Source organism: Pseudonaja textilis, chromosome 13 (genome assembly GCF_049901715.1).
Source record: "Pseudonaja textilis isolate UNSWEBS1 chromosome 13, rPseTex1.2, whole genome shotgun sequence".
Lineage (NCBI taxonomy): Eukaryota > Metazoa > Chordata > Lepidosauria > Squamata > Elapidae > Pseudonaja > Pseudonaja textilis.
Genome location: NC_142002.1, coordinates 1647643 through 1668948, shown reverse-complemented (window position 1 = coordinate 1668948; position 21306 = coordinate 1647643). Strand labels below are relative to the sequence as shown.

The 21306-nt window shown below is 46.1% G+C and overlaps 1 protein-coding gene and 1 long non-coding RNA gene across 3 annotated transcripts in view; one reads left to right on the top strand and one right to left on the bottom strand.

Moving 5' to 3' along the window:
- Positions 1–21306, bottom strand: part of LOC148124709 (uncharacterized) — a 529533-nt gene that overhangs the window by 246214 nt on the left and 262013 nt on the right. Inside the window, exon 1 of one of the 2 annotated variants that reach the window (XR_015745150.1) lies at positions 5460–5498. The exons of the other annotated variant lie outside the window; for it this stretch is intronic. This is a non-coding gene — a long non-coding RNA (uncharacterized LOC148124709). Of the gene's footprint in view, positions 1–5459; positions 5499–21306 lie in introns of those variants that run through there. 2 annotated transcript variants of the gene reach the window in all.
- Positions 1–21306, top strand: part of SMAD3 (SMAD family member 3) — a 60895-nt gene that overhangs the window by 28548 nt on the left and 11041 nt on the right. Inside the window, exons 2-4 of the mRNA XM_026709365.2 lie at positions 18142–18335; positions 18452–18586; positions 20580–20654. Coding sequence (XP_026565150.1) covers positions 18142–18335; positions 18452–18586; positions 20580–20654 — 404 coding nt within the window. The remainder of the gene's footprint in view (positions 1–18141; positions 18336–18451; positions 18587–20579; positions 20655–21306) is intronic.

The following is a 21306-nucleotide window of genomic DNA, read 5'->3' as shown; positions in this document are numbered from 1 at the left end:
AGACTATACAACTCCGTTTTAGCCTAATCTAAAGGAGACCCACCCTACGAGTGATTAATAGCATTATATCTGGAGGCCCTGTTTTAATTGTTGGCTTTAAGAGCTAACATACTTTGCGTGGCTTGCTCAACATGAATTTCCTTGTTTTGGGAGGGTGAGGAGAGCATCTTATGGCTCGTGAGGAGAAAGGCACCAGAAAGTGTCATGCTCAGGGTGAGTGGCACATTGAACGAGCATTGCAGGATGCAATTTGTGCCCCCACATGATATAAAGAGGCGCCTGAGTCGAACTAATTTACTATTTCGCTTCTCCCAGCATCATCCCCAGTGGCATATTTTTTTAAAAAATAGGGTGGAATCCCTGCCCCAAGAGCCATGATGGCGAATCTATGGCACACGTGCCACAGGTGGCACGCAGAGCCATTTGTGTGGGGCACATGACCCCAGGAAAACTGCGCATGCGCATGTCTCCCAAGCTGATTTTTGGCCCATTTGAGGCCTTTTTTGCCTTCCAGAGGCTTGAGGGAAGCCTCTGCAGCCTTTGCAGGCCGAAAAATAGGCCCGTTCGAATAGGGCCATTTTTCGGCCTGCAAAGGCTGCAGAGGCTTCCCTCGAGCCTCTGGAAGGCCGAAAAAGGCCTCAAATGGGCCGAAAACCAGCTGGGGGGCGCAGTGCAGGTAGGGGGAGGGGGGATTGTGCATGCATGCGCAGGGGGCATGGGAGGGGTGCGTGCATTGTGCCTTGCACAATTTTTAGCACAGGAACCCAAAAAGGTTAGCTCTAGAGAGTTGGTCTGCAAGTATGCGCACCCACTCAGGGGAAATAGAAGATAAAAGTAAGCTGAAGTGATTAAAAACAATAAAGGGACCTTGGAGGTCTTCCAGTCCAACCCCAAGCTCAAGCAAAAAGCAATGATGGGGGAGGGGCACTTCTGGGAAATGGACAAAATGACACCTCCCTTCTTTGCAAGTTGGGCATTTGGTGAATTGCCAAGACCACCGCAGCCCACCCACCCACGAAGCAGCCATGCTGTGGGGACACCCAAGAGTTGGCTTTTGGCTGCAGACGCGAGGTCTGTTTCTGGGCTGTTTATTCATTTGTCTTCTTCCGAGCTTTGTCAACCTAACACCCTCTCTGTTTTGTAATCCCAGCTCAGTGGGTGTTGTGGTTTGTGCATAGTCATAGAGAGAACCCACAAAGCCTCCTGGGGTTATTGTCTGTTTTAAACCCCAAGAAGACGGTTGGGCTGTTTAGAGAGCAGGAACTGAGGTTGGATGGGCCTCACTGCGGCCTCCTCTGCTTTGGTCAGGGGAGCAAGAGAAAGTTGCCCGCTGGCCTCCCATTGACTGCATCCTTTTTCAACCGGACCGATCTCTTTCCGAGTACTTTGAATATTAGCATGAAATCAGTGAGGGTTAACACGCCATGCTAGAAACAAGGATGGAACCATTTTTAAATGGGGACAGAGTGATCATTCAGATAGTCCTCGACTTAGGAGTGGTCACTTAGACCAGTGGTCACCAACTGCTGGGCTGCGGGCCACTTGTGGTCCATGAGAAAATTTTGGTGGTCCATAGAGAAATGTCCCCCCCCCATTCACTTCCCCCAAGCAATTAATCCAGGCTGCGTGGGAACACAAGGCTGCGCCACCCACATGGCCTGCCCACCCGCTGGCCCCCACCCTTTGGCCAAGCGCAAACCTTACCTTGAGTAGAGCCACGCGAGCTGGAACTGGAAGGTGAGACCAACGGCGGGGGAGGGAAATCCACCCCGGGGTGGCTTGCTGACGTTGGTGGGAAAGTCGGTCCCCTATTCCAGAGCTGCAGTGGTCACAGGACTCTTTGGTCATCCCAGAGCAGCTGCTTTTCCACCCGGGTGCACCGGCCTGCCATGGACTGGAGGAGCGGCTCTGGGATGACCAAAGGGCCAGTCCTGTGACTACTGCAGCTCTGGAATAGGGGACCGACTTTCCCACCAAGGTCAGCAAGCCACTGTCAGTCAAAATTCACATTAGTGGTCCGCGGGATTTAAAATTACGAGTTTGGTGGTCCCTGAGGTCCAAAAGGTTGGCGACCCCTGACTTAGATTGCCGTTTGAAATTACGAGAGACCCACCCAAAGCTACCTGTTCCAAAGTTACAACATCTGGAAATCCAGCTCCACCTCCAGCATGGGTCATTTCTGTGGAGATTCTCAGTCATCCAGGTTGTGGTTGTCCCAAAGGTGTTTTTTTTCCAAGAGGCAAGTGAACTTTTCATTGTTTTCCTTTGAAGACGTTTCACTTCTCATCCAAGAAGCTTCTTCAGGTCTGGCTGAAGGGTGGAGAAAGGAAGGATACATAGTCCTGGCAGTGAGGCACGTGCAGATCCGCATTGGAGAAGCAAAACAACCACTTCCCAAATGCATGGCACACCATGTGAGGAGACTACATTCAGCAGTCCACCTGCATTTAAAAGACAAAGGTGGATAATGTTCTTTCTTCTAGACATAGAAGCATAAATTAGCATTCTTCCTTCCAAATAAGGGATCAAACATTTAATATGCAATCTTCAATTTGTCCTGGTTGAGTCGTACTTTGCTCAGTACTTTATAAATAAGGCCCAGCAGAAATGCGTTCTGACCTAGGCTTCATAAATTGTAATTAATCACAAACTTGCTTTAAAAGCAAAGCCTATTTTATTGCAGCACTGGGAATTGTTTCTATTCCCATCCGGAACTAATCTTAAACAGTCCTCCAACATAAGCACACACCTTTCAGTTCTGTGGAATGCTGCCAAAAACAGAAGTATCAAATTAACTATAAAAGAAACCAACTGAAGTACAAGAAAAAACCCCAACTGAAGTACAAAGAACTTCAAGGATGACTTGGAACCGATCGAACTACTTTGCTTCCTGCAAAGGTTTCATCATTGAGGTCTGACTTTTATCCCTTATGGGAGGGGCAATCACCTCCAAGCCTTACTCCCGAGTCACCCCTTTTGTCTCAGCTGCTCTCGCCTTCTAGCAGCTCTGCGCATACGCGCACTGGGAACAGGCTCCCCTTGTTCCTCTGCCTCGCTGCTGCCAGACTCCAAAGGCTCCGGAGTCAGCACCCCACTCCCAGATGGTCCTGGCCACTTCTCTGCATCGGACGCAGGACCCTCGTCCGAGTCCTCTCCAGACTCCCGGACTGGTCCCCTTTCTTCCCAACTGTCCGATTCCACTGCCGTCTGCACGGGCTGCCGGCGAACCTCAACAAAATGCCTCCAGCTTACATATTAAAAGATGCTGAAGTTTAGTAGTTTCTTCTTGTTTCTGCAGTCCTTTTAATACTCTCCATTTAGTGCTCTCTATTTGAAGATATTGAAAGTCAAATGAAAAAAGTCATTATGGATTCAGGATCTCAAAAGAGTTTATTATCTTTTAAGATAATAAAAAGATTTGATAACGTTCTTGATAATCACATCTTGAGGTTTAAACAAATTATTATCTTTCCATTAAGTAAACTTCTTTGTGCCTCACTCTTCAGGAAATTAAAAAAAAAACATTTAAGTGAAACAAGGGAAGAATAAATTTGGGATTGTCACAAGGAAAGTGATCTGATGTAGCCCTTCACTTCTTCCTCCCTCCCCTGGCAGAGGGAAGGTCAGTCTATTGTAGTATGAATTATTTTCCAGGGTGATCTTCCAATATCGTTAGCATAACAGCATTGTTACCAGATATGAAAGAATGGTCTTTATATCTCCAATCATTTAAAAAAAAACAACTATACTATTTTAGCTGTCAAGACCACCAAGTCCAAACATATCAATTTTTTTCTAAGCATAATATCTGGGGTAAATATTTATTTATTGATCTATTGAATTTATATCGCCGCCTATTCGCCCATGGCAACTCAAGGCTGCTTACAGAATGTAAAACCATATTTAAAACAAAAATAACAAAATAACAAAAAGAATAAAATAAATTATTAAAAGTACAATAGAACAAAATATGGAAAAATAAAATAATAATAACCCCCCCCAACTCACACCCTCTTCCCTGATGACAGCAGATCACACGAGCTATTTGATGGGCTTCATCCCTCTCTGGGTTCCCCAGGCCCGCTGGCAGAACCAGGTCTTCAGCGCCTTCCGGAAGAGAATCGGAGTGGGGGCCAGTCTAATCTCTGGGGGGATGAGGTTCCAGAGAGAGGGGGCCACCACAGATAAGGCCCTTGTTCTGGGTCCCACCAGGTGTATCTTCCTTGTGGGGTGGGACCTGCAATATTCCCTGCCTCCTCGCTCTAAATATACTTCTGGGGGTGCCAAGTTGGCACAGACTACGATGGAACCACAATTTTCACAAAGAGATGATGATACCACCTAGTTTGGGTAATGAGACGTCTGCAAGAAAACAAGCCAGTTCATATTGCACCAAGGACCCCACATCAGATCTCTTGGAAACGTTCACTCTAGATACACCCAGTTTCCTCCCATCAAAAACCCTCCAGATTTGCCCCTTTGTCAATCACAGCTTCCTTGACCAACGTTTTATGCGGGGACATCCACAAGTCTAAAATGCCCCAGATTAGGAATCCTGACCTCAGTAGTCTAGGCCAAGATCATGCGGGCAGATCCGCCTGCCTTTCACGTTTTGTTTCATTTTAATTCATGCTTCCTCTTTCTAATTCAAGCTTCTATCATCAGTCATTAGATTCGAAATTGTTCTTTTGCTTACTTGGGAGAACCGGTGCTAAATATAAAATGTCTTCTATACACTTGAGAGCTCCGGAGCTCTTCTCTCTATCCGATAGCTAACTGCATGCATTGGGCACGTTTTTAAAAAACATCAAAACTCGTTTGAGCAATAGCTGAATTTTGTAAAGGGTGTGAATGAGCCAAAATCCACATGGATGAAATAATTTTGCACACAGTTTCTGCTTGGATTAGGGGCTGAGAGCTTTGAGCACAGGGGTGGTGAACTATGGCCCCTTTACAACCTGAGACCTTAACCCCCAGGTCAGGAATTCTGGGAGTTGATGTCCACAGGTCATAAAGTCTAAGTGCGATTGCTATCGTTCCCCACCTCTGTTCTAGCAGATAGTTGGGGAAGATTGGAGGAGAGGCGGGGAGAGGGGAGCTTAGAGTGCCTGGTGATGGGGAACACGTTTGTACGTCTAAACATTGGCTTCTTGGGAATAAATGAAGATAAGCTCTGTGGCTGAATGTGTACTTAATGGATTTAAGATAAGAATAGTTTATAAATGGACACTGGACGGTTAATATTACAGAGTCTGGAATGGAAGTCCCTGATTAGATCATCGTTGAAATTTTGGCCAAATGTTTCGAGCAGAGAGTTCCTACATCGTTTGCTGATGATGAACGATTGCATTCGTCCCAGCCAGCCCCGTCTGATGGAATGGTGGAACAATCAGCACACATGTCCGTTGAAGTCAGGAATCCCATTGTCTCAAAGGTGCTTTAAAACATGAGTTTCCAACCTTGGCAACTTTAAGACTTGTGGACTTCAACTTCCAGAGTTCGTCAGTCAGCAAACAGTCAACCAGTGGAACAGCTACCGCTTGTCTTCAGAAGTTGTGGGTGCTTCTTCACCGGAGGCTTCTAAGGAGAGACTGGACAGCCATTTGTCTGGAATGGTATAAGGTCTCCTGCTCAAGCAGGAGGTGGGAGTAGAAGATCTCCAAGGTCCCTTCGAGCTCTATTCTGAATTGAAATTGAAATTCTCATCCAAGAAGCTTCATCGGTTCTCTTGGCGGGATGGAAGGATAGGCCCTGACAGTTGAGACTGAATGGGAGTGGGGTGGAAGGAGAAGTTCTGATAGGATGCTGGGGGCTATGGAAGGATTGTATTTCTTTTCCGTCCTCTGATCATTAACACTCTCTCTGAGAACTCTTCTTTTTATATATACAAAAATTTTATTTCAGTTTTCCATATTCCGCAACACCAGAATGTTTCCTTCCTGCCTTCCTTACAGGATTAGCCCAGTAATTTCTTCTAACAATCGGTTATCCAAACTGCTTAGAATGTTAACAACCGGTTCTAGCGAATAGGTGTGAACTGGTAGAATCCACCCCTGGCAGAATCTTCTTCGAACTTCTTCAAAGGCTGCATTGTAGGCTGGAGGTGGGTGGTGTCTTATTCCCTCTCCCCCTCATTCTGCTGAGGGAGAGGTGTTCAATTTCAACATGGATGGATTTTTGCTGGCCCCTCTTTCAAACCAATGATCTTCTCAATGCAAAACATGGATGGGTCTTTTCAGTTCCTCAGCCAGTTCTTTCTCTGTGGCAAAGTTGAGCGGGTGGCCTCGAGTTTTCCTCTTCACCTTAACAGCGGAGGTGGGGGATACTCTTTGGATTACGGTTCAGTGTAGGATGCTGATGGAGTCGTTTCAAACCAGAAAGCCACAGGAGAGTCTGCAGGAGGAAACTAATAAACACATGACGTTGGAAAGAAGTGCGAGTGAGCTTTCATTTGGCAGGCTTTTGAAATCTCCTTCAGTTTGTACCATATATGGAGAGTGAAAAGTGGAAAAGCCCAACTGATAAGTCATCTGATTCCCCAACCGATCTTTCTAGGCCAAGGGTAGATAACTATGGCCCGTTGACGACCTGTGGACTTCAACTCCCAGAATTCCTCAACTGGTCATGCTGGCTGGGCAAGTCTGGGAGTTGAAGTCCACAAGTCTTAAAGTTGCCAAGTTTGGAGACACCTGGCATATACCATACCCCAGGCAGCAGGTTAGGTTCCTTCAAAGCCCGTGGTCCTCCCCCATGGATTCTGATTATCTAATTTGTCTGTTTTAACAAATAATGTGATTTTTAACTGCTCCATTTGTGAACTATATAATAACTGAGTTGGAAGGGACCTTGAGGGTCACTGAGTCCAACTGTTGCTTGGTGCAAGATCTACAGCAGCCAAAAAAGCCAATGCAATCCTAAGCTGCATTAACAGAGGGATACAATCAAGATAAAGGGAGGTACTAATTCCACTCTATAAAGCCTTAGTAAGGCCACACTTAGAGTACTGCATCCAGTTTTGGTCACCACACTATAAAAAAGATGTTGAGACTCTAGAAAGAACAACCAGGATGATGAGGGGACTGGAGGTTAAAACACACTAGATAAAGTCACTAAGCAATAATTCAAACACAAAGAGTCTCCAAATACCAACTTAGATATTCCACCAGGCTCGAGTGTAAAACTTCTTTGCTTCCTGCAAAGAACTCCGATTTCTCAGCTGACTTTTATCTCTGGGGGAGGGGGGGCATTACCTTGCAGCCTTACTCCCAAGTCGCTCGTGCTGCTGCAGCTGCTCTTTGAGCAGTCCTGTGTGTGCGCACACTGGGCACAGGCTCCTCGGGGGGCTCTTCCTCATTGCTGCCAGCCTCCACAATCTTCAAAGGCAGCCTTCCACTCCCTGATGGTCCTGGCCCATCCCCGCATCACACGCATGGCTGAGTCCACGCTCTCCGAGACCTCAGCCTTCCACACCGGCTGCCGGCGAGACACAACACCATGTGAGGCTGCCAATGAGTTCAGGCCTTCTCTGACCACTTGCTTGTGTTATTGCAATCTGTCTCTCCGATGGAATGTTTAGTTTAAAGAAAATAAGGCAAAGGGGAGACATGATGGCAAATGCTTGAAGGGATGTCACAGGACAGCAGAGGCTGTGGGTTCGTTTGCAGTAGTGCCCAAGGGCGAGACAAGAACCCACAAGTGAAAACTTTGCAGAGAGAGAGATCTGACTTAGAAATGAGAAATCTTCTGAACATCGGATCTCTCATGCATTGGACTAACCGGCCTCCTGGAGACCTGGTGGCTCTGTCAGCTGAGGCTTTCAAGCCAGGTCTGGGATGCTCTGAGGATTCTTGCTATGGGCAGGAGGTCGACTAGAACAGGGATCTCCAACCTTGGCTACTTTTAAGACTTGTGGATTTCAATTCCCAGCGTTCGGGCTGAGGAATTCTGGGAGTTGAAGTCCATAAGTCTTAAAGTGGCCAAGGTTGGAGACTCCTGGACTAGAAGATCTCCAACATATAATTGCCTCCTTCCAACCTATGATTTTATGGAGTGGGTGGAAGCCACTTTGTTAGAAGACAGTTACTAGAAAAGCTCGCTTGCTCCAGCAGGAGACCCTATGTTATTCCAGACAAGTGGCTGTCCAGTCTCTTCTTAAAAACCTCCAGTGATGGAAGATGGTTCTGAGATGGAATTTCTCTTCCGTTCTAGGTTGCTTCTCTCTTCGATTAGTTTCCATTCATTGTGTCTTGCCTTGCCTTTGGGTGCTTAATTTGAACTATTTTTACATAACAGGCGTGTCAACTCAAGAAGCTTGGTGGTCACTTGCCTCTTCGTGAAACTCATTGTGAGATGCAAGTAGATTCAGTGAAACGGAGCAGGGGGAATAGTTGGCGGTTTGAGAGGAAGTGAGAAGTGGGTTTTCTGTGTAACCAAGAACATCAATGGTGAGGAAAGAGATTTAACTACACACACCTGGTGTTTTTCCTTTTTTTTTTCTTGGTTTAGAGACCGTGATTGCCTTTTCATCTTGTTTAACCTAGAAACAGCGGTTGGAAAAAAATTGATTTTTATTACACAATGCACTGAGGATGTACAGTATAATCAAATGAACATTGATAGTCTTTTTTTCTATGTAGGTGTATGTAGTCCTCAATTTATAAACAGTTGGGATCAGAACTCCGATTGTTAAGCAATGCAGTCCCACCCAATTTTACAACCTTATATATGCAGTATATGTGTGTGTGTTTCTGTGTGTTTCTGTGTGTGTGTTTAATAAATTAATCTTATTTAAGATACTGCATTCAGTTTTGGTCAGCATAATATAAAAAGATTTTGAGACTCTGGAAAGAAAGCAGAAAAGAGCAACAAAGATGATTCAATGGGCTGGAGCCTTGAACAAGTTGCAGGAATTGGGTATGTCTAATCCAGTGAAAAGTAAAACGAGGGGAGACAGGATAGAAGTCTTCCAATATCCACCCTGGGCTTTGTCCCTTCCTGGGACCATGCGGGGTGTGTGTGTGTGTTTCCTGTTAATTTCTTGTTTTTCTTCATTAGAGGCAATCCAGTCTGTCCCACTGACTTCCCAGAAACTGGGGAGGAGTCACCTAGAGTGGGCGGAGCTAGGCTAATAATAAGCCTTTTGCACAGTCCTAATCAATAAGGAAGAGTTCTACCCCAATCCCATCCTGACCTGTCTTGCCTACAAGGAAAAGTGGCGTTCAGGTAAACAACGCCAGATTTCAGGACACTACAAACCATTGTAAATTCACGCTGGTTCTTTGGGAGCTCAAGGCTCAGCAACGGTCTTAAGTAGGGGTCACCAAACTTGGCAACTTTAAGACTTTGTGGACTTCAACTCTCAGAATTCTCCAACCGGCTAAGTCCAGTTGCCTTTTTAAAAAGCACCTTTGAGACATCACACCTGCATTGTCCACTCAGCTTGGAAGGAGCGTCCCATGCATGGAAGACTTGTGCTCCAAGAATGTCAGTCATCCAAGGCAGGTCGACAGGGGCAAGCCCAGTCCAATAGAAATTAAGTGCTTTGCTACGAAGAAAAATGGTTGGACTGACCTCTTGGCTCTTGTCTGAATGGACATCGGACGATGTGCCTCTGAGAAATCTTTTCCCAACTCTCTTGAAGTTGAGGAGTATCTTGAGTGAACCTGGCTACTACATTAGTTGCATAAATAAATATATACCTAAAACCATGTTAAAACATTTTAGCCACACTTTTCTACTGGAGGGGCTAATCACTTCTTACCCTACCCTAGGAAAATTTAAAGTCTGGTTCTGCCAACCTCTTGAGGATTTAGAACAGAAGTCTCCAAACTTGACCACTTTAAGACTGGTGGACTTCAACTCCCAGAATTCTCCAGCCAGCTATAGCTGGCTGGAGAATTCTGGGAGTTGAAGTCCACCAGTCTTAAAGTGGCCAAGTTTGGGGACACCTGGTCTTAAGAGTGAAGACCAGTTGTAAACCACATTTTTTTCAGCACCAATATAACTTCAAATAGCGTTTCAACAAATGGCTGTAACTTGTGAGGACTACTTGTGTGTATGTTTATGACCAAAAAAAAAAAAAAAATCTGTTAACTCCAAGTCTGTTAACTTCATTTTTCCTTTCCTCCATTGTAATCCATTTGTGTGTAGGGTAAAAATATATGGTTGTGTTGTTGCTGAAATTTTGACTTCTACAGTAGAAGACAGGAGGTTGCGAGTAGCCAGCAGGAGTTTGTCTGGGCCAGATGGAGCCCGTTTGCAATATTTCGGGTGTTCTCTGAGAAGTTTAAAACAATTTGGCCATGGAGTGACATTCACTTCTTCCCAACATGCCGGAACTTAATTTGCGTAAATTGTGAATCACAGGATGAAGCATTGTTTTAACGAGTGAATAAATAGCAAAAGTATTAAATGTTTTACATTCTCTTGTGTCCTGGGTATAAAGGCCAATGAACTCGGTGTCCGTAGACTTCACTTCTAACTTTTTATATGTCCTCCTAAATTAATGTAGGACTCAGCTTGCTTTTTACCAATTTTAATCTCAAAGAAACTACATTTTTGCGTGTTTAAAAAAGCAGCCACGTGGGGGTTGAAATACAGAATTTACTAGCATCCTGTTTAGGTCTAGATTCACCAGTCGTGCATGAACTGAAGGCTAAAACACATGCAGAATGGTTGCAGGAATTGGGTATATCTAGTTTGATGAAAAGAAGAACTAAGGGGGTGACATGGTAGCAGTGTTCCAATATCTAAGAGGTTGCCACAGTGAAGAAGGAGTCAATTTATTCTCTAAAACATCTGAAGGTAGAACAAGAAGCCATGGGTGGAAACTAATCAAGGAGAGAAGCAACCTAGAATTAAGGAGAAATTTCCTCACAGTTGAGGACAATTAATCAGTGGAACTCCAGAAATTGTAAATGCTCCAATATTGGAGGTTTTTAAAAAGAGATTGGATAACCATTTGTCTGAAGTGGTGTAGGGTTTCCTGCCTAGGCAGGGGGTTGGACTAGAAGACCTCCAAGGTCCCTTCCAACTCTTCTGTTATTCTGCCACTGCATTTGGCCAAATGGTCTGCATTCATCTGGTGTAGTGGAAACATCGGTTCCCAATTACTTGGGGGAAAATGTTGATCTCCACAAAAGAGGCCTCTGTGCGTATATGAGGCAGAGTGAGTCACAAGTGGAAGCCAGCTTTCCTGAGATCCTCCAGCCTGTTCCGAATTACACGCATGATCCTGCTCTGTGTGTCCCAGTAGTTAAGCCAGAGTATGAAATGGGGAAGATCAGGATTGTGAATGAAAATGCAGTTTTAAAAAGAGGAGTGAACACTTCCTTTTGCGGGATCCAACCTGAGTTGGTCACTGGGACCAGAGCAATAGCACTTTACAGCCCTCTCTAAGTGGTTTACTGAATCAGCGTTTTGTCCCCAATAATCTGGGTCCTCGTTTTACTTACCTCAGAAGGGTCGACCTTGAGCCAGTCAAGTTGAGCTCTTGGCAGTGGGCAGTCAGCCTGCAATACTGCATTCTAACCAGAGGCGGTATTCAGCTGGTTCTGACCAGTTCTGGAGAGAACTGGTAGCGGAAAGTTTAAGTAGTTCAGAGAACTGGCCAATGCCACCTCTGCCTGACCCTGCCAACCCCATCGCTTCTCTGCCTCCCAGTGAGTCCCAGCTGATCGGCTGGGTCTTCTTCGGTTGCCCTGCCCAGGAGAACGGAGCTGGAAAGCAGGTTAGTGGGGTGTGGAGGGAAGGAGGATTTTGCAGTATCCTTCCCCTGCCACGCCCACCAAGCCACACCCACCAAGCCATGCCCACAGAACCAGTAGTAAAAATGTTTTAATCCCACCACTGATTTTAACCACTGCGCATCATGCATGGACGGAGCGATGGAAAGGCAGTAGACTTATCTATCGCTTCACAGTGCTTTATAGCCCACTCTAAACGGTTTACAGAGTCAGCCCACGACAATCCGGGTCCTCATTTTTCTGATCCTGGACAGATGGGAGGCTGAGTCAACCTTGAGCCAGCCATGATCAAACTCCAGACTGTGGACAGAGTTTTCCTACAACGCTGTATTCTCACCACTCTTCCATCATGGCTCTTTTGAGCGTTTAAACTTGCGCTGGAGCCCATCTTCATGGAGTGAGTTTGTCTCCAGAAAGTTTGCAATTTACACATTCTGACGAGAGGGAAGTTCCTTGAGGATCAGGTCCGCCCCGAGTGAGAAAGCTTGGAAAGACTAAACTTCCGGTCCCAATGACCAACCCAGATTGGATCCTGCAAAGGAAGGATCTGACTTTGTGATTGAATGGAAGCGCTCTGGGCCCTTTTTCTCCAACACAGCTAAGGGTCCCACACTGCATATCGTTTGTGACGATTTGTTGACGGAGAGTGCTGAAAACAAGTTTGCTTTTAGAAATTTTACGACAGGAAAAAAAGGTATTCGTGCAAATCCTCTGTTTTCCTGCATTGTGCAAGAGTTTTTTTGCAAGGAAGGGTCTTGTTAAGAGCTCAAACACTTTTCCATCTTTGGGGCTGGGCTTTTTATCTCTAGTTGGGTGGTGAGTCATCATTAAGGAAGCTGGAGATATAAAACTCACTCATTTCTCTTTTCTGCTGTGCTTTTCACCTTTGGCTTGGCTCTCCCGCCTCAAAATGTCTGATTTCAAGAGGCAAAAATTCTCCGTCCTTTCCTGCTGGAAATTCCTCATTGCTTCTGGCTAAATGAGGAGTAAGTTTTGGGGTCATCAGGTGCATCTGTAGAAAGTGTATGATGAGGTGTGTGGTCTCTGGACCGGAAATTATTCATCCCACACTCCCTTCTTGGTGAACACGGGAGGCTGGAGAAATGCAAACAGAACTGGTTTAGTGCTCTGATAAAGTGCTTTTATGGAGGAAATGGGGGAAAAAAGATGTATTTTGCTGTCTTACTGGGGAGTTTAGCCTTGCTTTCCTTGGTGCTTTTTTATACTTTTGGAGAGAGAAAAAGTGGCAAGTACAAAATCTCTAGGGAGAAAAATTGGTGGAAAAGTTGTGGACCTCATCCTGATTTCAGTTGTAACTCTGCTCACCTACGCCTCTGTTCGGTATTTTATTAAAGTTTATTATAAGATAAAAAATAGAAAAAGAGACCAAAGATGGAAAACTAAGAGAAAATGTCTCCTTGTTCAGTTTCCATCCATTATTCCTAAAGCCTAGAGGTGCTTTATAAAATAACTTGACCCCCACTCCTGTCTGGGGCATCCCCTCAAATATTGGAAGACTGCTATGATGTCTCCCCTGGTCCTTCTCTTCCCTAGACTAGCCAGGCCCAGTTCTTCATAAGTTTTAGCCTCCAGTCCCCTCATCATCCTGGTTGCTCTTCTCTGCACAATTTCTAGTCTTTTTTATAGTGTGGTGACCAAAACTGGATGCAGTACTCAAGGTGTGGTCTTACTAAGGCTTTATGGAATGGTATCAATACCTCCCTTGATCTTGACTGTATCCCTTTGTTAAGGCAATTTAGAATTGCATTGGCTTTTTTGGCTGCCGCTGCACACTGTTCGCTCATATTTAACTGGTTGTCCACTAAGATTCCAAGATCCCTCTCACAGCTACTGCTATTAAGTCTGGTTTATCCCAGTTTATTTGTATAGTTTTGGTTTTTCTTGCCTGAGAGTAAGACTTTACTTTTCTCTACATTGAATCTCATTTTATTAAATAAGATAGTTCCCATTGTCAGGAAATTTCTCCTTAGTTCTACGTTGCTTATCTCCTGGATTAGTTACCCCAGTTCCTTCTTTGCTCACTGGTGATTGGGGAATAAAACTCCACATCAAATAGCAGGTTTTTTTTTTTTTTTTTTTTGAGAAGACAGGAATTCCTACGTCCTGCTAAAGAACAGCAAACAGGAATCCAGACCAAAGGTTCGATCTAAAAAGAAAACAAGGCCATCCCAAACTTCGTTAGAAGATCTTGGATCTGATCCCTCCACAGGCGAGCGTAGCTCTTGACATTTATGGAGCTTTGTTTGATTGCTTTTTTTTTTACGACGTTTCCTCTTTGTTGAATTGTTTTCAAGAAACTTGTTTTGATCGTTATGGTAACTTCGGGTCCGCAGACTATGCAGCCAAACAAATCCATGGGCCGTTTTCAAACTGGAGTGGAGTCCCCAAGGAAGCGATCTTGCAAACAATAGTTTTGCCCGTGTTTATAAACATTCTGGAGTAAATGGAGAAGGGGAGGAAGCCAAGTGTGCCGAAATCGATTCCAAATCGTTGCATCTGTAGTAAAACAAAAAACAGATTGGAAAGAGCTCTGAGAGAATCTCTCCAAACCAAAACCAGCAGATCTCAAGATGACAGAATAAGAGAATAACAGCATTGAAAGGAACCTTGGAGGTCTTCTAGTCCAACCCCTGCTCAAGCAGAAGACCTTATACCCGTGATGGTGACCCTATGGCCCACCTGCCACAGGTAGCACGCAGAGCCATTTGTTCTGGCAAGCGAGCTGCAGGCAAACTTAACTCATTGCGCATGCACGCACCTCACAGCTGTTTTTTGGCCAGTTTGAGGCCTTTTTGGCTTCCCAAAGGCTTGAAGAAAGCCTTTGCAGGACGAAAAGTAGGCCCGTTTCATCACTCCCTGTATTTCCGGAAATACCGGAAGTGACAAAATGGGCCCATTCTTCGGCCTGCAAAGCCTGCAGAAGCTTTCCTCAAGCCTCTAGGAGGCCGAAAAAGGCCTCAAACGGGCCGAAAAAAATCAGCTGGGAGGCACAGTGCAGGTAAGGGGGCATGATTATGCGCACATGCACAGGGGCGTAGGGTGGTGCGCGCATTGCCTTCTGGGTGCTGGTCTGCGAATGTGCAAGCGTGCGCACAATTTTTGGCACAGGAGCCCGAAAAGGTTAGCCACCACTGCCCTTTCACTGCCATTTCAGACAAGTGGCTGTCCAGTCTCTTCAGTCTCTCTTCTCTTCTTCTTAAAAGCCCCCAGTGGTGGAGCCCCCACGGCTTCTGGAGAAGGCAACTGCTCCACTGGTTCATCGTCCTCCCTGTTAGAAAGTTTCTCCTCAAGTCCAGGTTGCTTCTCTCCTGGATTAGTTTCCTTCCGTTGCTTCATATCCTCCCTTCTGATGCTTCGGGAAACAAATTGAGCCCCTCTGCTTCTTTGCGGCAGTCCCTCAACTATTGGAACACTACTAGCTACTAGCTACTTGTCCTTCTTTTGCCAAAAGCCAGCCTTAAGAAGTCCAAAGGAAGCATCATCAACCCTGATTTCGGTTAGCGGGGACTGTTCAGAAAGCAAACATGTCGACTCAGGCGTGTGGCTGTTGCAAACAGACCAATCCTCTCCCTTCTTCCTTCCTTCTCTCTATCTCTGCTTCCCTCCCTCCCTCTTTCCCTCCCTCCTTTCCTCTCTATCTTCCTGTCCCTCCCTTCTTCCCTCTCCCTCCCTCCCTCCCTCCTTTCCTCTCTCCCTCTCCCCCTCCCTCTCTCTCCCTCATTTTCTCTCCTCTCTCCTTCCCTCCCTCCTCCTTCCCTCTCTCCTCCCTCTCTCCCCTCTCCTCCCTCCTCTCTCCTCTCCCCCTCCTCCTCTCCCTCCTCTCCCTCATCTTCCTCTCTCCCTCCCTCCTCTCCTTCCTCTCCCTCCCCCTCCCTCCTTTCCCTCCTCCTCCTCCTCCCCTTCTCTCTCCCTCCCTCTCTCCTGATCATCAGAGGCCCAAGTGAGATACCTCACCCTGCAGCCTTGAAATTCTTACAGAAGGGCAGGGAGAACTGGAGTCTCTTGATGAAGAACCTGGCATTCAGTTGCAATCTATGTTATAAAAATAGCCTAAGACCATGGCTCGGATTAAAGATACCGACTGGCTGGATTAGAATTCTGTCTTTGGAAGTTAGTGGACCCTTGTTACATCCTGGTTGTCCCCCAATGATACTCCTCCCTCCCTCCCTCCCTCCTCCCTCCCTCCCTCCCTCCCTCCCCTCTTCCTCCCTTTCCTTCCTTCCTTCCTTCCTTCCTTCCTTCCTTCCTTCCTTCCTTCCTTCTTCCTCCTCCCTCCCTCCTTCCTTCCTTCCTCCCTTCCTTCCTTCCACCCTCCTTAATGACCCAGCCCATGCTTCCTGAAGAGCCGCACACTTATAAGCACACACTCCCATCTTGCTGACCGGGAAGGCTGGTTTCCCCAGATCTCTCCTCCTCTAGACGCAACATGTGGAGAGGGGGTGCATTGAGGTGGTTTGCTTTTAGCTCTCTGGGAGGAACATCCCTTTCTGCCACAGGAAGCAGCATTGCTGACACTGGACCACAGTGCTCTCCTCCCGAGCAGGGAAACGGGGGAGTTGCCAGTCAACTACCAGTATGGGCAACTGCTGTGCCAGTTGGCATCCCTTTCACCCAAAGGCAGCCAGAGAGACAGCTTAAGTGGTAGTAAGTAAATGGCGAAGTAGGGGGGGCGGGGCTGCTGGGTTTTGTTGTAGTTGGCACCGGCTTCCAGGTCTGTGGGTGGATGCTTTCAGGCCAGGCTGGCACTTGGCATTAGCAGTTCTGATGCCAACCCAGAAGGTCCTTCCTGCTCCAGCCCTGTTCGTGGATCTTGTCCACTACCGAGGTTTCCAGGCTAGCAACTTCTCAGACTTTTGTGCACAACACACTGCACTGGAGTTGTGTCACATTCTGAAGTTCGGGAGATTTTGATCGCAAGTGTTAACGCAAATCTGGCGGAAAAAAATCACGGTTGTTAACAGCGTAAACGTGATGGTGAACACAAGTCCAAAAATACATATTTTAGCGATTTATGAAGAAGTTTGGCTTTTTTTAAGTTGGCTTAGAGAGTCATCCTGCACAGATATAGAAAAATCAAAACTGCAGTATCAACAAGGGTGTTCAAGAGACACGGTCTTTGCTGATATTTTTTAAAAAACGGGTCTTTATTATATTATAAAAAGCCCAGATTTAATAATTTGTTAAAGGACTGAGATAGTTGTACATTAATATTGTGTGATTTTTTTTTTTGGTTATTTTACTTTTATCACTATTATATGTCCTTTTTGACTGTTTTGCATCTTCCTGCCGAATTGTTTTAGTTTTGCTTGATAAATTTACAAATCAAAAAGTATAAAAAAGGCCCTGTACTGTAGCTTTGGGGATGGGGTGGAAATCCCCCCCCCCAATAAACCTCAGGTAATTTTGCAGTAGGTTTGGTTGCGGTTAGGTTCTTCCTTGAGAATAAGATCATAGAAGATAATAAAATCTTAGTCTTGCAAGTAATCTTTCTATTTCTCCCACCGTCCTTCCCCCAGTGCGTTTCTAACGATCTGGTAGATCCAGTAAATACCGAGATCCTGTAAATGAGTAGTTGACTTGTATTGGATTAACAGCTTCTGAAATTATTTCAAGAATGCCTTTTAATAGTGGCAGCTATTTAAATATTTATCTTTATCTATATATATAAAAGCAAAATACCGCTCACGCATCATCACAAAATCTCCAGAACTGTAAAGTCTACAAACTTGAAATTTGGCACCTATGTTCCTCTTGGCTTCTAGGTGCGCACTAAGAAAGGGTTTTTTGAAACGACCATCAGAGCTATTAGTATTTCCTATATTATTATTATTATTATTATTATTATTATTATTATTATTATTATTATTATTATTATTATTATTATTATTATCACGCTCTGATGCTAAGGAGTCCTACTCCCCCTCCCCACCTGGAAAGAAATCTGCTCCAAATGCAAAACACAAGCAGAGGAGAGGAGTTTTAGTTTCAGTTTCAATTTCACAGCACCAAGCAGCTTTAATACAGAACAGTTGAGCTAAGCCATGCCCAGGCTCCTTGCTGTCTCCTTCTTGCTCACACAGCAAATAGTGTTTCAGTTTCCAAACAGCCCTCAACTCTCTCACACCCTGACAGGATGCTAGCCAGATGAATACCGATGGATGCTGGTAGGCAGAGGCAGAATTCCCCCCCACTTTCTTTTCCTCCCAAAAAACTAAGCCCGACCAAATAGTTTCGTAGTGAAGCACGGGGATCCAGCTAGTTATTTACTATCTTTAATCTTAATTTTTGATGGTTTGACCGCAATGTTTAATGGCAAAAACGAAGACCTTCTAGCTAAGTCTTGTCTCCCAACGGCGTCTTTTCTCTCCAACTCCAGGTCGCTGGATGGCCGGCTACAAGTCTCCCATCGAAAGGGACTCCCGCACGTCATCTATTGCCGGCTGTGGCGGTGGCCAGACCTCCACAGCCACCACGAACTGCGCGCCATGGAAATGTGCGAATACGCCTTCAACATGAAGAAGGACGAAGTCTGCGTGAACCCCTATCACTACCAAAGAGTGGAAACGCCAGGTAGGGCCAACCCAGGAGCCCCTAGGGGAAGGGGTTGGGGGACCGAAGGGGGGTGTCTCCTCATCAGAAGCCCCAAAGCGGGCCGCGTTTGTGCGACCGGCTGCTTTTCTCCGCAGTATTACCTCCGGTTTTGGTCCCACGACACGCGGAAATTCCAGCCGAATTCCCTCCGCTCGACGACTACAGCCATTCCATTCCCGAGAACACGAATTTCCCCGCTGGCATCGAGCCCCAGAGCAACTACATTCCAGGTATGGCGTCCCCAGGAAGGAGAGAGCGCAGGAGAGCGGGGAGGGGCTTCCTCTCAAGCGCCAGGAAACCTCGCTTCGCTTTGGCCCTCAGGCCTCCTCCTTGCCCAGCTAACTCTGGGCGTGCGGGGAAGGAGACCCTTTTGGAAAGTGCTGGGAGCTCTTCCTCCCTTCTGGTGGGCTTCCTCCTCCAGGGCCTCTGTTATCCTCCCCTCCAGCTCAGATTCTTTCCAGTCCTGACCCTCCACTGCTCCTCGGTGTACTCACTACTCACCTCTGCTTCCAAGAAGCCTTCACTGCTTATTTCACAACCAGGTGCTAAGCAAGGATTGGCTTATAAAGCCCTCTCTTATTTTATTTTATTTTTTATTTTCAAAGACCAAATCTTGACCAGAGGAGTTTAGTTTACTTTTTTTTTTACTTTTTTAAAAAAAATTGTCATTGCACCTCCTACAACGAAATCAAACACCGTCTTAACTGCACATCATGACCATGAAAATAAACACAAGCACACACCCTTCACCCTTCACCTTTCACACATTGAACCGGAAACCCCTGACACCACACCAGCAGTGCACTATACAGCAAAAGAGCTCCTGCCCTGAGATAGAAGCTGTTTTTCAGCCTATTTGTCCTTGTTTTTATTTTCCTGTACCGGCTGCCAGATGGTAATAGTTCAAAAAAAGGGTTCCCAGGATGAGATGGATCTTTGAGGATGTTTTGAACTTTTAAGGCAGTGGGAGCTATAAAGCTCTTCCAAAGAGGGGAGAGGACAACCAATGATCCTCTGGGCAATGATGTTAACCATCTGGAGTGTTGTCCTATCTGCCCCTGTGCAATTGGCAAACCATACAGAGGTGCAGTAAGTTAAAAGTCTCTCTCTGGTGCAGCGGTAGAAGGTCACCAGCAGTTTTTCATTCAGTTGTTTCCTGAGAAATCTCAGGTAGTATCATTTTGACCAGAGCTGCAATATGAGAGCACCCCAGGTCAGGTCCTCTTTTAGGGTAGCACCCAGAAACTTAAAACTGGTCACTTGCTTTACTCAGTCACCCTGAATACGCAAGGGCTGGTGGTCTGATCTGTTTACTCTTTTATGCTCATCTTTTGGGCCTTTCTAGCTGTTACATTTTGCAAGAGAGGATGCTTCTTCGGTAGTTGTAGTAGTAGTGGAGAATGGAGATGGAGGAGGAGGAGGAGGAGAGAATGGAGGAAGAGGGAAGAGAAGAATGGAGGAGAAGGAGGAAGAGGAGGAGAAAGGAATGGAGAAGGAGAAGGAGAGAATGGAGAAGGAGGAAGAGGAGAGAATGGAAGAGGAGGAGGGAAGGAGGAGGAATAGAGGAGGAGAAGGAAAAGAAGAGAATGGAGGAAGAGGGAGGAGAAGAATGGAGGAGGAAGAAATGGAGAAGGAGAAGAAGGAGAAAGAATGGAGAAGGAGAAGAGGATGGAGGAAGAGGAAAAGGAGAGAATGGAGAAGGAGGAAGAAGAGAAGGGAATGGAGAAGGAGAAGAAGGAGAAAGAGAGAATGGAGAAGGAGAAGAGAATGGAGGAAGAGGAAAAGGAGAGAATGGAGGAGAAGGAGGAAGAAGAGAAGGGAATGGAGAAGGAGAAGAAGGAGAAAGAGAGAATGGAGAAGGAGAAGAGAATGGAGGAAGAGGAAAGGGAGGGAATGGAGGAGAGAATGGAGGAGGAGGCCTTCTCCTGCGTGGTCACAGGCTGCAGATGCTCCCCCAGAGCTCTCCTGACTTCTCTTAGAAGAGCAGCCAAGAGGCATCTCCCTTGCCAGCAGGCTTTTAATAATTTGTTCACGTTTTTATTAGTTTTGAGACATGCTTTCAGCTGTGGTATTTGGATTTTGGTTGGCCTATCTTGGGACCTTGACTGAATAGAAAAACAGACTGGAAGACTGATAAATAGCTCGGGGGGGGGTGGGGGGGTGCAGTTGGGGAATGGTGAGGCTTTGGTAGATCTCTCTTTTAATTTTCTTCCCCCTCTTTAGAGACACCGCCTCCCGGATATCTGAGCGAGGATGGAGAAACCAGTGACCATCAAATGAACCACGGTTTAGATGCAGGTAAATCAAAAACAGAAATGAATATTTCTATTTGTGGGATTAAAAAGAATGGTTCTCTTGTCTCGCCACTCAACTCTGGCCAAGTCTTGAAAACTCATCCCATCCCTGAGAGGATTCCTTCCTCCTCTCTTTCCTCGAATTTGAGAACTTGCCTCCTTTCACCACCCTCCTCCCATCACCTTCCCCCACCCCTGGTCTAAATTAGGTCTCCAACCTTGGCAACTTTAAGCCTAGTGGACATCAACTCCTAGAATTCCCCAGCCTGCAAAGCTGGCTGGGGAATTCTGGGAATTGAAGTCCGTCGGCTTAAAGTTGCCAAGGTTGGAGACCCTTGGTCAAGATCCATGATGGCAAACCTACGGCACGCGTGCCACAGGTGGCACGAGAATCATTTGTGCCGGCACGCGAGCTGCAGGCAAACTTACCTCACTGCATATGCGTGCGCCTCACAGCTGATTTTCGGCAGGTTTGAGGCCTTTTTCGGCCTCCCAAAGGCTTGAGGAAGGCTTCTGCAGGCTTTTCAGGCCGAAAACCAGCCCCGTTTTGTCACTTCCTGTTTTTCCGAAAATACCAGAAGTAATGAAACGGGGCTAGTTTTCGGCCTGCAGAAGCCTTCCTCAAGCCTCTGGGAGGCCGAAAAAGGCCTCACACC